Here is a 16,796-nt window from a genome sequence, read left to right on the forward strand (position 1 = left end):
TCGACGACATCTGGGACGAGGGGCTGGCTATCCTCAAGAACCCTTCCACGACACCCGCCAAGAGGGACAGGTACGAGAAGAAGCACCGGGTCCCCAATGCCGCCCCCTTGTGCCTCAGGGCCCAGCCCACGCCGGACTCTGTCGTCTCGGCAGCGGCCAAGAAGAAAGCAGCGGATGCGGAGGCTTCAACTTCCACTTCCCCACCGGACAGCGAGGACAAGAAGTTGGACTCCATGGGACGACGAGTCATCTCGTCGGTGGCGACGGCGATTAAGGCGGCCAATGCCTTAGCGATTGTGGCCCGTTACGACAGGGAGCTTTGGTTCAAGATAGCTCCTCTGCTAGACTTCCTACCGGACGACAAGAGGGCGGAGGCCCTACAGATTCTGCAGGAAGGTAAGGTGGTATCGGATCACGCCATAACGGTGGCAACGGACATTGCCGATACCGGATTTCGCCAACTGGGCAACGGGGTTTGCCTCAGACGACGAGGATGGCTCAAGGGGACGGACTTTCGCCAGGACGTCCAGACCAGAGTGTTGGACATGCGGTTTGATGGCAACAACCTGTTTGGAAAGACGGTGGATGAGTCCCTCCAGGCCATCAAGACAGACACGGAAACAGCTCGAGCCCTAGGAGTCCTTCAGCAACGGCGGCCCTTTCGGAGCTATGGAGGCAGATGGGGAGCCTCCAGGGGATCCAGCGGTGGCTCTTCTACTTACCGCCAGGTGGCCCGCTCCTCGTCCCAGGAGGCATACAGAGGCCGCAGCAAGCAAGGAGGGTCTAGCCGCCGTCGCCAAGGAGGCCAAGGCGGCAAGGCCTCTTCCAAGCAGGACTGAACCGGCCGTAGCGTCGGGCCCCCACCGAAGCACCCCGGTGGGAGGCCGGCTGACGAAGTTCGTCAGCGTGTGGGAGTCCATCTCCACCGACTGTTGGGTGCTGGACACCCTGGCCCGCGGACACTCGCTAGAATTTCAAAAGAAGTGTCCTTGCATTCCTCCCGTGGCCAGGAAGGAGAACCACATCCCTCAGCTGCTGTTGGAGGTAAGGGCGATGCTCAAGAAGGGTGCCATCGAGCTCGTCCCTAAGAGGCTCCGGGGCTCCGGAGTATACTCAAGATACTTCCTCGTCAGAAAGAAGACAGGCGGTTGGCGCCCCATCCTGGACCTGCGTCGGTTGAACAAGTACATCAAGGCACAGACATTCAGGATGGTCACCCTCCAGCACGTGCTGGGACAGCTGGAGGAGGGCGACTTCCTATCGTCACTGGACCTGGAGCATGCTTACTTCCACATCCCCATTCTAAAAGGACACAAAGTTCCTCAGATTCGTAGTCCAGGGGCGTCACTACCAATTCAGAGCCCTGCCGTTCGGATTAAAGTCGGCACCCAGGGTGTTCACCAAGTGCCTCGTACCTGTGGCGGCGCGGCTGCGCCTGCAAGGGATCCACGTCTATCCCTACCTGGACGACTGGCTAATCCATGCAAGGTCAAGAGAACTCTCCGTCGAACACACAGCGAGGACCGTCCGCTTGCTCACAGGGCTGGGATTCCCCATCAACTACCCCAAATCCCATCTGGTCCCGTCGCAGGTGGCACTGTTTCTGGGAGCGAAGCTCGATACAGTGAAGTGATTGGCATCTCCGTCGGAAGAAAGGACGAAGGCCATTTTGGGCAAGGTGCAGCGCCTGTTAGCCACGGATGTGGCCAGGGTGAGGTCCATACAAGAGTTCCTCGACGCCCGCTGGATTCAAGCGGAGGGCAGCTTCGAAGACAGGATCCCGCTCGACGAGGAGTTCCGTCGGGCGATTCTATTGTGGGGTGCCTGTGCGCACCTCGCGGCAGGCATGGACTTTCAGGCCCGGGCGTATCAGGAGGCAGTAACGACGGATGCCTCCCTGGAGGGATGGGGGGCCCACACCGGAGATCTCCATGCAAGAGGCCTCTGGCTCCTGGAGGAGAGGTCTCTTCACATCAACATCCTGGAGCTACGAGCTGTGTTCTGGGCGCTCAAATCGTTCCTTCCGTACCTCAAGGACAAAGTGGTGAGGATCTTCACCGACAACACCACGATGTTCTACATCAGGAAGCAGGGAGGCACCAGATCCCCAGCCCTATCCAAGGAGGCCCAGGATCTGTGGCACTGGGCCGTCGCCCAGGGTTGTTTCTGGTTCCCTTCCACCTGGCAGGAATAAAAAACACCATCGCCGACTCACTCAGCAGGGAGCTGCGCTTGTGCCAAGAGTGGGAACTATGCCAGGACAAGGTGGATCGGATCTTTCAACGGTGGGGCAAACCCCAGATCGACCTGTTCGCGACGACGACGAACTCCAAGTGCCAGAGGTTCGCACAACCGAGGAGCATGGGCGATGCTTTCTCGTTCCCTTGAGATGGCCTGTTCCTTTATGCGTTCCCTCCGTTGCCGTTGCTGCTCCGTCTCATCAACCAGCTCAAGAGGTCCAGGTGCAGGATGATCCTCGTCGCACCGGCGTGGCCGAGACAGATCTGGTTCCCGGACCTTCTGGACTTGTCAGCGTCCCCACCTATCAAGCTGGCGACGAACGCGGATCTTCTCTCCAGAGAAGGAGGCGCCTTTCTCCATCACGACCCGGAGTCGCTGAACTTGCAGGCTTGGCTCCTGCAGCAATAGAGTTTGGAGGATACGATATCCCGGCTGACTGCAGAGAGGTTCTTGCAAAAGCCAGAGCGTCCTCAACTCTCAAATGCTATGGACATAAGTGGAAGAGGTTCTCTGTCTGGTGCCGTGCACAGAAGTTTAACCCTCTGTGGATTACGGCCCCTCAAGTATTGCCGTAGCTACTGACGCTGGCCAAAGCTGGACTGGCTCACACCTCCATCAAGATACATCTGGCTGCCATCTCCCGATACACCAGAACTACAAGACAGGCGTCCTTGTGGTCTCATCGCCTGGTGAAGGAATTGAAGGGACTATTCTGATCGTTCCCGCCAGTGAAGGCCCCTGACCCGGCGTGGGAGCTCAACGTGGTGCTGACCAGGCTCATGGGTGCCCCATTCAAGCCGATGCATTTTTTGTGGCCATCATCTCCGCACGACGAGTGGGAGAGATCCAGGCCCTATCTTGCAAGCCTCCATACTTGACTTTTCACGACACGAGGGTGGTGCTGAGGACGCACCCCTCCTTTATGCCCAAGGTGCCGTCAGACTTCCACCTCAACGAGCCCTTGGTGTTGTCAGTTTTCTTCCCGTCGCCTTCGTCTCCGGCCGAGAGGACTTTGCACTCGCTGGATGTGGCTAGAGCACTGAAGTTCTACGTGGACCGCACAAAGGGTTTTCGGAAGACATCACAGCTGTTTGTGAACTTTGGACCTGTGAATCAAGGGAAGGCTCTCTCGAAGGCTTCCATTTCCAGATGGCTCTCTGGCTGCATCATGCACTGCCACCGGTTGGCAAACCGACCGCTGCCCGGCCGTCCGAGAGCCCATTCGACCAGAGCGATCGCTGCTACCATGGCGTTCCTGTCTGGTGTGCCCCTGCTGGACATCTGCAGGGCTGCTACGTGGCGGTCGACGCACACCTTCACAAGATTCTACTGCCTCGATCGGGACTCCAGGGAGGAGTCCAGGGTCGGCCAAGCAGTGCTGCGCAACCTGTTCGCTTAAGGTGAGCCTGGTGAGGAGGTAAGAGATGCTTAATGTTGAGTTGTTGTATTGCTTAATGTTGAGCCTGTTGCCACCTCCCATGGTTGTGCATGTGTATACTGCTATGTATTCTTATATTCATGAGCATTTGAATACATGCCAGACCCCATGCTGGAGAAGGAACAAGTTACTTACCTGTTGTTCTCCAGCATGGGTCTGGCATGGATTCACATGCGAACCCTCCCTCCTTCCCCTCTGCGGCTCTTCACTTGGTCATACTGCCACTTTACGTGCTACCAAATCTGAGGATGGCTGCCGGGGGAGGGGCTTAGGTAGAGGGCAGTCATTGGCTGGGGGCAGTATGACCCAGAGATCAGTGATTGGTTACTACTAAGAAAGACCGATCAGAAACGAAACTGATACTGATTTTTTCTTTACCGTGGATTCCCGGCCTGACGACGGGGAATATTCATGAGCATGTGAATCCATGCCAGACCCATGCTGGAGAACAACAGTTACAGGTAAGTAACTTGTTCCTTAGCATTTGCCGATCAAAGAATAGCAATATGTACCTACCTTAAGTGAGACAATATACCCCAAGCTCTCTAAGAAGGCTGTGTTCATTAGACTGTGTGAAAGGCAGTTGCCAATGTGCAACAAACAGGGTAGGAAGGGAGAGGCAGACCAGTTGTCTGTTCTCCTATATGCAGTGACAGTCTGGCACCCTTCCGTGTGAAATTATCATGCAAGTAGGTATGTGGCTCAATCCTTCCACTGTGCCAGGGTGTTGTGAGCCTATTTAAACCATCCTCAAGAGAACATAGAGCACATTCCCTACTACTTGCGCCCATGGCCCCAAAGCACAGCAATGCGGGGAGGAACTATAGGCAGTTTAAATGAGTGTCGGTTTTGAAACCACTGGCAGCAAAGCCCTGGCCCAAGCTTCCCGAAGGTCTGCTAGGTAGCTCATGTGCACGGTTATAGTTGTGTGGAATGCAGAATCCTACTTTGACTGTTGCTAGGCTCCTCTGAGTTTATCTGCATAATATAGCCTTGTCTGCCCTTCTCAATCGTGGGTGCAGTTATCTAGTCCGTTAATAGAAGTCAGCACAAGAATCTTAAATCTAATAGTGTGCAGAGTCTGCTTATCAGCTTATATGCGCTTGCAGGTCTACTTCTGATGCAATGGCCCTTTTCCTGCATTGAGTGTCACTCCTGTGCATGTATTTGGATGTTATGTAGAGGTCTACATGCTACCTTATGGCTGCATCAAAGAAGTTGACATTGATGTGAAACCTCATAACGTGAAAACCAAGCCAGCTATGTCAGTTAAGCCAACAACTTTGGGTTAACTTGCATACCCTCAATGCCTTGCTTTTGTGGCTCAGCAATGGAGGTGAACTTCCAGCGATGGCTATTAGGTGGCATTGTGGAATGTGTGACTTGGCTCAAATAAATAAAAGTGAATACTTAAGCAAACTAAAGCAATTCAAACTCAATTACAAGATCACAAATGGGATGGGACAATGAAACCAGGGTGGACGAGAGTTGGGTTTAGATGCAGTGAGGTAGTTATTGACAGTCCAACAAGAAGTGGTGCATAGGGGGTGTGCGGTGGAGCGAGGGTACCCCTAAGAGCCAAGGTATAGATCAGAAGCATAATCTCTACTTTTAATGTAATTTTAAGGTCTGTGCCGAATAAAGAAATACACGCACACGCAAAAAAGTTTAATGAGATCAAAATTAACACAGATCCAGTACATCACATAGCTAGGGCATCGACTCTGTAAATATTTTTTTAAAACCACTGTATAATTACTACGTAACGATTTCTCAACCTCAAACAATTGTGAGAAACCTAATTGTGTTCTTCAACCTACTCCCCGGGGATCCTCTAGTCAGGTGGCCAAGGAAGGGCCATTGTTTTTGGATCCCGACTCTGGGGATGGACAAGCGAGGGAGGATCACCTGAGTGGAGGGTAATGGGGGACTGGGAGGAGAACATCCAAGGGTGAGACATATCCCCCTTTCTCATTCCACCTCAAAACACCTTCCCTTAGCTTTTATGGGGTATTTTTAAACTCATACATCACCCCTCCCCATTTCCAACAAATACTGGGACGAGGAAGAGGCAAACTGGGAGTAGTGAAAATTTCCCATCGGAATAACATGGGGAATATAAGGGAAACTGGACATAGAAATAACTTCATTTGTCCCATTGATAGTCAGCATTCCCAGATTATATCACACACCTGACCCCACTTGACTGCTGTTCCAACTATAAAAGGTGTGGTTCTGCACAGCTGAATGAGCAAACTTGGAACCTTGTTTGGCCCAGAGAAGCCACGAAGCAGAGAGAAGCAGGATTGACAGCTCAGGAGAGAATAGTGTGCAGAGATGCTGGCCCAGTGTGTCGGAGGAGCTGCAGCGTGGCTAGGGAGCCATGTCCCCGGAGAGCCGGAGCAAAGGGTCTTGCAGGCTGCTGTTGGCAGGTACAACATTTCTCATTCCATTGGGACCTGTGCCAGCCCCAAGTGTGTCTGAGGGGTAGGTGGCGAGGCCCTGACCTCAGGTCCTCACAAACCGGAGGAACCGCTCATCACCACGTTGCTGCCCGGGTGAGGCTTGTAAAAAGAGAGAGATTGAGAGAGACTCTGGAGCATGCAACTGACTGAAGCAGAGGGGGCAGAAGAAAATAGCGGCACAGAGCAGAAAAGAGGAAACACTTGTGTATAGGCGCGTTACAAATGCCATATCATATCATATCATATAAAGGAAAGTCAAGAAAGCAGGCAGAGAAAAGTGAGAGAAAGTCAGAAAGCAGAGCGCGCAAGAGACGCGAAGGAAATGAACTATATGAAAAAGGGCGCAAGCAACTCAAATGGAGAGACGGGTGAGGCGGCCCAGCAGAGTGGAAAAAGGTGCCAGTGGGCACGGATAAGGTAGAGAAAGTGCAAGTGTGCACAAGAAAGCAAGGAGGAAGGTACCAGTGGGCACAAGAAGGAAAGCCAAGAGAGGGATTAAGGCTCACAGGGATCGTGCTTAGGAGGAGAAAATGGCATTTTCGAAAGCCTCTGATGCTTACCCTTTGAGAGAACCGTATATGTTTTTTTTATTATTTGTAATGCGCACCAGAACCAGGGATATCAGGGCGCAACAGTACAAGAATATGCAAAGCTTAGTTGCAGTGCTACATAGAATGAAATACATTACATACAAATACAGGATTTACAAATATTACAAAGTAGTACAATGCTAAATACCATTTCTGTTACTCAGGCATAGGTGATCCCAGGGTGGAAGTTACATCGCCCGGGTTTACTGGTCGGAAGATTTAAACCATGTGATAATATTACACCTGAAATTCTGGTAAAATTGGTCTTCTCTCAGTGAATGAGGCAGGGAGTTCCAGAGTTGGGCTGCTTTGACGGGGAAGCTATTACTTCCAATCATGGCAAGTTTGAATCTGGGAATGGACAAGCAGTTCAGGTTAGCTAGTCTGGTTGGTCTTGAGGATGTCCGTCTATGGAATCTCTCAGATAGGTAGATAGGTGTGGCATTGTTGAGTGATTTGTGAGTGAGTGACACCGTTTTTAGTAGGATTTTGTCGTTGGTCAGGAGCCAATTGTTCTGTCACCTACTCTCGGAGATGTGATCTCTTCTGGATAAACCCAAAGCCGCTCTTAGGGCATTATTTTGGAGGGTTTGGATTCTCCTGATGATGGTTTTGTTTGAGCCAATGTACAAGGCATTGCAATAATCTAGACGGGACAGAATGAGGGCTCTGGCCAGGATGATGCAACTGCTGTTAGAGTGAAAGGGTTTACGAGTTCTAATGAGCTTACACGTGTACACCGTAGTGGACGCTAGAGTCTTAACTTGTTTAGAAAAGGACAAGGTGGAGTCGAGATAAAATCCTAATATTTTCACCTCCTTAGCTACCTTGATGAGGTTGCCGTCAATTATAAAGGAGGAGTAGTCAGGGCCTAATATTTTAGGTTGGTGGGGGTACCCAAGATGATGAGTTCAGTTTTATCATCATTCAGGCATGTATATATGAAAACAAGGCACATCTTGATAAATTGAACATGTGTTTTCTTTTAAGGTTGAAAGAGGCCTGAGCTTGGGAAGGGAACCCCGAGAGGTCTATCAAAGTGGCAGCTTCACTATTTTGTGTTGTTGAAGGAACAGAAGGTTGGGGAAGGGAACCCAAGAGGCATTAAATACATTGATATTGTTGGGGCTATGGAAAAGGTCCTATGAAGAGTCCCTTTTGATTGAACTCATCCTTTTGAACCTGTCCAACCTACCGTTGGTGAGAAGACCACTTGAAACCAATCCTGGTTTCCTATTTTTTTTGAACCACCACCTTTTACTTTCGATAGACTTCCTAACACATTTTTGTCAAAGAGTGACGGTAAGCATAGATTTAGACACAGATTTTTTATTTTAGACTTCGACGGCCCTTAAAAACATCAGTTATGGGAACCATCCTGTTAGTGTTAGGGCTAGTTAGGCATTACACTAAGGTTTGGAACACTTATCCTTTGAGTCTGTGTCTCTCTTGATGATATGCCTATCTCACACAATACAAATATACCTTTGTGTTAAATAGCAGGCGGGATACAGGTAGTTGGTTGAACGAAAACTCCTTTATTCAGGATTGCACCAAGACACTCTCTCGTGTACTGCAAATGTAGGCAATTAAACAATGTCCAATAACAAAAGGAACACAGAGCGTAATGGCCTCAACTCAGTGTTCTGCTTTCCAATCAGGTTGAGAGTTGATCTTTCTTCCGCTCTCTCGTATTCCATAAAACAATAACAAGCGTGACCAGGTGCTGAAGCTTAAAGGCTGTCAGCTCGACGGTCTGCCGTCCAAGAAATATGTTCCTTTTACTCTCATGTGCTCAGAATCACAAGGCTCTGCAGGATAAGGTGCGCCAATCTTAAGGGCTTCAGCTCGGCGAGGACCTCTGCAATTGGGACGAGCGTATGGCCCCCTTCGTCCTCGTGGAGTCCGCATTTTAGTACGCCCAGTGGAAGCCTTTGGTTTCTTCACTCCTTCCTTTGGTCTCCTCTGGCGGCAGTGGCTGAGGAAAGCAATGATTAGTGGTCCTCCCCTCCCTTTGATGACCCAGGTGTGGCTACCTTCCCCTCCCTTTCCCCGTCCTGCAGCGTTTCTCCCGCCACCCGCCATGTCTCTGGCGCTGCCTCTAAACATAACATTCCGTTATGCCATGGGGATCTACGAGCATACGGTAGGTGCATTTTGTCTCTAATTTTCTTGCAATGGGTCATTTTGCTTTTTATGCTTTGTTGCGTCAATTCATGCCTCTTGCAGGGAATTCTGGGATTGGTAGTCCATTGGTCGGCTTCCGTACAAGTCTGAAGTGTAACTTTGTAATCCGGATAACGGAGTGCTGTATGATCTATTTTAATGGGGAGAGATGCTTGGAACTTGTCAGTTACTGCCCTGACGCTCGGCGTGTAGTTCTGTTTCTCCTCAGAAGAATGTGGGCACTCTTGTTGTGCCGGCTGTTTGGAAGGTTTCAATCCGTGTAGGGTTAGATCCATTGTTTCAGCAGCATTGGGTTGTTCTGTTTTACCAGAGCCCCGGGCCCCGTTGAGTCCCACCTCACATACTCCTCTCAAGGAACCAGGCCGTTCGGGCCAGTCCGATGCATGTGACAGTCAGCCACTAACTGATATTTTCCAGGTTTGTGTATCGTCACAAAGTCGTGAGGTTGCAGGGTGAGGAACCACCATAGCACCTGTTGGTTAGAATCCTTCTGGGTGGCTAACCAACGTAACGGTGCATGATCTGTGAATATGGTGAATCGCCTTCCCATCAGGTAGTATCTGAGGGACTCAACCACCCATTTAATGGCCAGACACTCTTTTTCCAGGGTTGAGTAGGGAAGTTCATGGGGGAGTCGTTTTCGGCTGATAAAGGCGATTGGACATAGTTGCTGTTCTGTTCCCTGGGATAAGACTGCCCCCAACCCACACCCGGATGCATCGGCCTGCAAATAGAAGTCTTTGGTAAAGTTGGGACAATGCAGCACTGGTTGGTTTGATATCATTTGATCAAGGTACGGAATGCTTGTGTCGCCAATGTGGTGATCACCAGAGTTCTGTTAGTTTTCAGTGCATCTGTCACAGGTGCCGCTATCGTTGAGAAATGGGGCAAGAACCTCTGGGTATATCCCACAAAACCCAGGAAGGCTCGTATTTCCTTCCGGGATGTAGACATTCTGAGTTTTTGTAAGGCTTTAACTTTATCCAGTAGTGGTGTTATTATACCCCCTCCAATGGAAAATCCTAGATACGTTGTAGTTTTCGCCACCAGTTTGGTTTTCTTGGGGTTAATATATGCAAGCTTTCATCCTGTAGGGCTACAATTACTTTCTTGAGATGTGATAGGTGGTCAACCCAGGTTGGGCTGAAGATGACCATCATCCAGATACGCTGCAGCATATGATTCATGTGGTTTCAGTACTTTGTCCATCAGTGCTTGGAAGATTGTTGCAGCCCCATGTAACCCAAATGACAAAACTAAACTGGAAGAGTCCTTGTGGGGTGGCAAATGCCGTCTTTTCCTGATCGTCTAGATGAAGGGGTATTTGCCAGTACCCCATTTTTATGTCCAGCGTACTTAGATATGCGGAGGAGCCCAGTTTTTCCAGCAACTTGTCTATCCGAGGCACGGGGGAGGCTTCATAATGTGATATTGCATTTAGTTGCCCAAAATCCATGCAGAATCTCGTGGTACATTGGGTTTGGGTACAAGTACTACTGGTGAGCACCAGGCACTTCTAGATGGAATTATGGTGGCAAGTTTCAACATGTCATCGATTTCTCATGCTATGTCACCTTGTTTCGCTTCAGGTATCCGATAAGGCCTGAGGCGTACGATCTTGCCCACATTGGTTGGGATGGATTGGGTCACCATATTGGTTCAGCCTGGTAACCCCGAAAAGACAGCTGAAACTGGTTCAAGACTCAAAGAGCTCTGTTATTTGGTCTTGGCTCAGTTGTTTCTGCAGCATCACTTCTTGCAGGCAGCTAGGTGTATTCAGGACTGTTTGTTCTGGCACTGATAACTCAAATAACGATGTACTCCATACCCTTGTCCTCTTTCCATAACTTGAGCAAATTAATATGATGGTTCTGGTGTTTAGCCTGTCTATCCGGCTGCTCCACTTCATAGTTGACCGGTCCTAACCCTATTGTAATCAGATATGGTCCCTTCCATTGGGCTAACAATTTATTCGTACTGGTAGGGAGCAAAACCAACACTTTCTGGCTCATCACGAGTTTGGCAGTAACCCTTCAATGCGGCGGTAATCCTATTACCGCCACATTTAACGGTCCAACAAATCACAGGCTTGGCGGATTTACCCCCCCATCTCTGAGCTGGGGGCAAATCTGCTGTGATTTTGCTGATTTTCGGGGCTATTACCGCCAGCAGTAATGGGGCCGAACATTCCCCAGTGGGCCCAATGGGGAATGGAAAATTCCCCAATTGGGAATGGGGATTTACTGTTACACCAAACCCGTGATCCGGCACTAATACCACTGGGGTTAGCGCCCAACTCGTGATGAGGCCCTTTATCTCCCACATTGAGTGAACGAAGTCTGGCTCCTTGATCATAGTATTTTTCCTGTTGGTTCTGTGCTCGCCCTAGATTTTCTTGGGCATAGGTTAAGTCATTCACATATTCAGTTAGGTTTGTCTTGTCTTGGGTGTCCCATATGTCTTTTAACAACCCTAATATGGATCGAGGCTGTCTCCCACACAACAACTCAAAAGGGGAGTACCCTGTAGATGATTGCGGCATGTCTTGTAACACCATCAAAACCTAAGGCAGGACTCTGTCCCGTCCCAACCCTGTGGGGCTCGTGGCTCGTCGTATCATTTGTTTGATTGTTTTGTTATATTGTTCCATGAGCCCATCCGTTTGTGGCTGGTATACTGATGTTTTCAAATGGGTAATTCCTAGGGTTTTACACACTTCCTTCATCACGACGGACATGAAGTTTCTCCCTTGGTCCGTAACTATTTCTTGGGATATTACCCACTCTTGCAAAATAAGGCAGAAGAACATCACATACTGGTTTGGCGGAGATTCCTCTTAATGGAAAGGCTTCTGGATACCGGGTCGCATAGACCACTACCACCAATAAGAACCAATATCCTCTGCTACTTGGCTCCAAGGGCCCCACAGTGGTCAACCCTACCCTTTGGAAAGGTTCCTTAATCAGGCGCATCCTCTGCAGGGGGGCCCGGGGTGGTATGTGCGTGCTCGTTTGACATGTGGGGCATTCCTGGCAATATTTCACCACTTCCGCGTAGATTCCTGGCCAGTAAAAGTTCTGTAACAGTTTCTTCAATGTCATGTTTTCGGTCATATGCCCCCCTGTGTAATGGTCGTGCGCCAACTTGACTAAATCCTTTCTGTATGATTGGGGAACCAACAACTGCTCCTTTTCGTTAGCATCCAGACCTCGTGTTACCCGGTAGAACAGGCCTTGCTTTTCCTTGAAGTAAGGAGTATTAGTTCTAGTTGTCTGATTGTGTGCTTGTTCTCTGGCTCTTTTTAGGGTGTTGTCAAGCCTGGTTTCTGTACGGAAGGAAGGTAAATGTTATTCTTCCCGCCATGCTCCGTTTCCCCTTTTCTGGGCTCGGGATAAGTGGTTCTTTGTAGGCGGACATGCCAGTTCTGTTTTTTCGAATATGGGGCTTCTTGTAGCCATCTATCAAACCCCGGGAGGTCTGTACCTATCAGAACAGCAGTAAGAAGTGTGGGAATAACGGCTGCTTTTATGGGAATCTCCTCCCCTTTATGCCCAAGGTGATGTCCCGTGTTGGATTTTCTTTGATAACCTCATGCACACATTTTATTGCTATTTCCCTTACCTGGTTGTTGTCTTGGTCACTCACATGCGACTGTATGGCGGTCTGTCTGCTGCCCCTGTCCATCATAGCCTGTTCAGGGTGTCCGTCTACTGTGACTTCTGCTACATAGGGTAATTGTTTTCTTCTGAATTCTTGCGTTTGGATGGTCCCAATCTCCATTGGTTCAGCTTTCATATAACAGGAACAGAAGCATGCAATGTGGCCCATTCCCCACACTCAAAACATTGTGGAGGTTGTACTTTTGGAAAACCTACACCTTTGGCCGGCCGAGGTTCAATCCTAATCCATGGCTCCAAAGTGGTTGTTTTATAGGATCCATTTCACATAATGGTGGGCTCATTGTTCTACCAGACTGGCGGTATTGTGAAAGTTTGTGGTGCCCCAGCTTTTTGGTAAGCGGTTGCCACATCTACAGCTTCTGGTAAGGATAAATGGTGTTGTTGCCTGACCCACCTTTGAATTGGACGAGGTAGTGGCTCAATGAATTGTTCCAGCAGGACTTTACCCTTGATCTGCCCTATGGTGGCAGTACTGGGTTGCAACCATTTTCCTGCCAAGTCCTGAATGCGATAGAAGAGTTGTCTGTGACTTTCTCCAGGTTTGAGTCGGGTCTCCTGATACTTAATCCTGTAGGACTCCTCGTCAATGCCCAATCTTTCTAGGATCGTCTTCTTTACTTTCGCATAAGGTGTGCCCCTTGTGGGATTTGCAGCTTGATAGGCCCCTTGCATTACCCCAGTCAGTAGGGGAGCTAGAAAAAAGGCCCATCTCTCCGTTGGCCATTGGGCTGCTCTAGCAATTCTCTTGAAATTGACAAAGAAGCAGCTAGGGTCGTCTCCCACCTAGTACCTCTGGAACACTTTGGGGGTATGGCTGGTTGGGCCTGATTGGCCGCCACTGCTTCACCTAATATTCGTAGTGCTTCTCGTCCTTGCTCTTGTGCCGTGGTTGGAACTTGTCATTTATTGCCCTCACGTTCGGTGTGTAGTTCTGTTTCTCAGAAGATTGTGGGCACTCTTGTTGTGCCAGCTCTTCGGAAGTTTTCAATCCGTGTAGGGTTAGATCTGTTGTTTCAGAAGCTTAGGGTTGTTCTGTTTTACCGGAACCCTGGGCCCCGCTGAGTCCCACCTCACACTTTGTAATAAATAATGCAAAGCAGACTTGCTTGTGCTGCTACCCGTTCACCTGAATAGTGGGCAGTGAGTCTCCTGCCTAATCTTTGCATAGAACTTATGTAACATAAAAAGTGTCATGTCTTCCTCTGTGTGGTGGTAGTATGGACAAGTGAACCTATGTGGGAGGGGAGAAGATGAAATCCCAATCCAGCAAATAGCCAAATCTGAAGCACATTATACGAGACCTACCACTGCGTGTTGCGAGCCAGTCCAGATAATCCTTTTACCTAAGATAGAAATACTAGCATGAGTCTTATTAACTGTTTAAGCCATTCCTTTTCATTCCCCTCCAATTCCTATATAGTTTTCAATTTCCCACTAATCAACCCGGCATCCTTTTTGGTAATAGTATCCAGGTTCCTAAAAAGATCCTCTGCATTCTCTTTCACTAAAGACCTACGCACATAGTTAAGCCAAGGGAAGATCAGGGCATTCTCTCTCATGAGTGTCCCTGAGGATTTTATGTGAGAAAGCAGCATCCAAATTAGTCCAGAAATGTGGCCACATGCAAATATGCCTTAGCCTTAGCTCAAATCACTAATAAAAGGATGGTTTAATTCACAATCCATAGCAAAAAGTGGAGCTGAGCGCAGGAGACTCCTTAGCAAGACACCCTACATTAGTTGGATGGGATGAATATCCTCAAATCCCCAAAGCTCAGCACCATAGGAAGCGATCATACGAGTTGTTGCCCTATAGATTTTCAAACTGGTTGCAATAGACTGGTACCCTGAAGAGTGTGTAGTACTATTGATGGCTGTACATACTTGGGCTGTAGACGAGCTCCTTTGTGCACGCAATCCCCTCCCCGTCTACCAGTTTCAGTTTAATATTATTCTGCATAAAAGAGGGAGACAATCCCTTTTTACCCTCAATCATCATCACCTTAGATTTTGTAGCGTTAACCTTCAGGTCTCTTGATCCATAAAATCAGCAAATCCGTTAACAAGAACCTCTAAGGCTCTGGGCGTTCTAGCAATTAACACATCATCTGCATAACTCAATACCAGGGTATATACGCCACCGATAGTAGATCCATCGGCAAGTGTAGCCATCAACACCCCTACCTATGGTGAAGTAATCAGAACACACAACCTGAGTCACTTGTTGCATGAGCTTTAAAACAGATAAAAGGTCTGACAGTATCTTTACATCTTGTAGCACCGCCCAGAGCGTAGCCCGGTTCACCATATCAAAGGCGCTGGAAAGATCCACGACAACCAAATAAATTGGAGTTTTAAATCTATAATATATGGCCAACAAAAAGGAATGCATTGAGGATTTGCTCTCTCGTGCTTAACCCAGAACAGAATCCTCCCTGCGATTCTGCTAATATTCCCGGAGCAGAGACCTACTCGTTTAGCCTAGCACATACCATTTTACCAAACGGCTTGCTAGATGTGTCTATTAGCGAAATTGGGTGGTATGATTGTGGGACCATATGCTTGCCCTTTTTATATTTTGGCACACCGAGCGCCTTTCTCCATCTCCCAGGGATCTGTTCTGTAGCACAAAACGCATTCTTTAAAAAGGGAGCCCAGAGATCCAAGTTAAACATGAAAATGTCAGCCGGAGTCAGGGTTTTTAAAAGCAGCTTGTGCCATCATTGAAGCATACATTCAAGTTAAGCTTTCTGGCAAAAAGAATTTGGGGACAAAACACAGATCCCAACCAGCAAACATTATGCAACGTGTTCCCTATAGCTTAAACATGACATGGCGCACCAGATCTTTGATGCAGGGAGCATTGAATCGGTAAGTCACTGGTGTACCGGTGCAAACGTGCACCCTCAGGGTTATGCAGGATGCTGAGCTCGTTGACACAATCTCATATTTTTGGGGTTTTTGTGTGCAACTGAAATTCATGTGGCATATTGTGATTTTTCTTTCTCTTTCGTTCCCTGCAGGTCTGTCGATTTCCTGCTGGATTCAAGTCTTCGCAAACTCTACAGTAAGAAGGAAGGAGGATTGTGCCCTAACCCCACAGTACCAACAGAGGTTCCTGCAGACACCAGGAGCACATGAACACTTGGATAAAGAGGGGAGGGGTATACCCTCATGTTTACACCAGTAGAGTCTCATTGAGCCAGTTGCCCTTAAGTCCTCAAAATGTTGACTGGAAGCCAATGTGAAAGCTGGTGTGGTACTATCAGCTCAGGGTGTATCAGGCCAGGGTTCTCACATCCCAGGTTTCTTAATAAAAATGAACATAGTACGGGTAGACAAACTGCAGGCAACATTGCAAGCAACTCGGGGCCACAAGGACATGCGTAATCACCTCCCAAAGATAGTGAAACTGGCACAGGAATGTCACCCATTAAAAACCCACATTACAGGTAATCAGGCTACTATGAAGGACCTGCTCTGAACGGTCCCGCGATTCAAACGGATTCTACCCTTGTGATGTGAATACTAGACTCTTTAACCAGGCACAGCTGGTTATTCCCGGGAAAGATCAGGTCCAAGGTGGACTCTCCATTCAGCAATACAAACCACTCCACGACTGGATAGGTCACTTCCGGCAGCACAGCTGTACAGACAATGCACATTATCACACAACCTGAAATACTGAGGATACGACTGCTGGAAACTGGAACTCTCAACTAATTTACAGCCAAACTTACCGTTCATGTAACTTCAATGCGGGCATTCCCCCAAGCCCCCCAAAAAATAAGCTATGCTCAGAAGGGGGCACCACCTTTGAAGTCGGACAAATCCCACCGTATGCAGGTACTGGACAGAGGCACAGCCGATGTTTCACAGCACCTCAATCTTAAAACTGTCTTGGCATGTAATAAAATGTAAAATACGAAAACAAAGTAGTCTGTGGTTTGTGTATTTTTTTTAAATTGTGTTTTAATTCCCACAAGCAAAGCAAGTAAGACCCTTTCACATTTAAGAAATAGACATACAATTAAAATAAAAAAGAAAATATCAGAAAAACTCTACTTCATAAAGTAATGCAGAAAATTCATAATGTAATTCGTCCAAATCAACACATTCAAATTCATCACATGAATAAAAGTCTAGTTTAGTCTCTTTCAGTTTCAGCATCAGATGTTAGCAGTCCTCGTTTTTTA

The 16,796-nt window shown here is 48.4% G+C and overlaps 1 protein-coding gene across 1 annotated transcript in view; it reads left to right on the forward strand.

Annotated features, from left to right (window-relative positions):
• The window catches only part of MTFP1 (mitochondrial fission process 1), a 162,790-nt gene extending 146,255 nt beyond the window's left edge, over window positions 1-16,535 (forward strand). The window contains exon 4 of the mRNA XM_069619312.1: window positions 15,624-16,535. Within this exon, the coding sequence (XP_069475413.1) occupies window positions 15,624-15,741 (118 nt within the window). The 3' untranslated portion in view covers window positions 15,742-16,535. The remainder of the gene's footprint in view (window positions 1-15,623) is intronic.
• Window positions 16,536-16,796: the final 261 nt, after the last annotated feature.

Source organism: Ambystoma mexicanum, chromosome 10 (genome assembly GCF_040938575.1).
Source record: "Ambystoma mexicanum isolate Mex_15411 chromosome 10, UKY_AmexF1_1, whole genome shotgun sequence".
NCBI classification, from domain to species: domain Eukaryota; kingdom Metazoa; phylum Chordata; class Amphibia; order Caudata; family Ambystomatidae; genus Ambystoma; species Ambystoma mexicanum.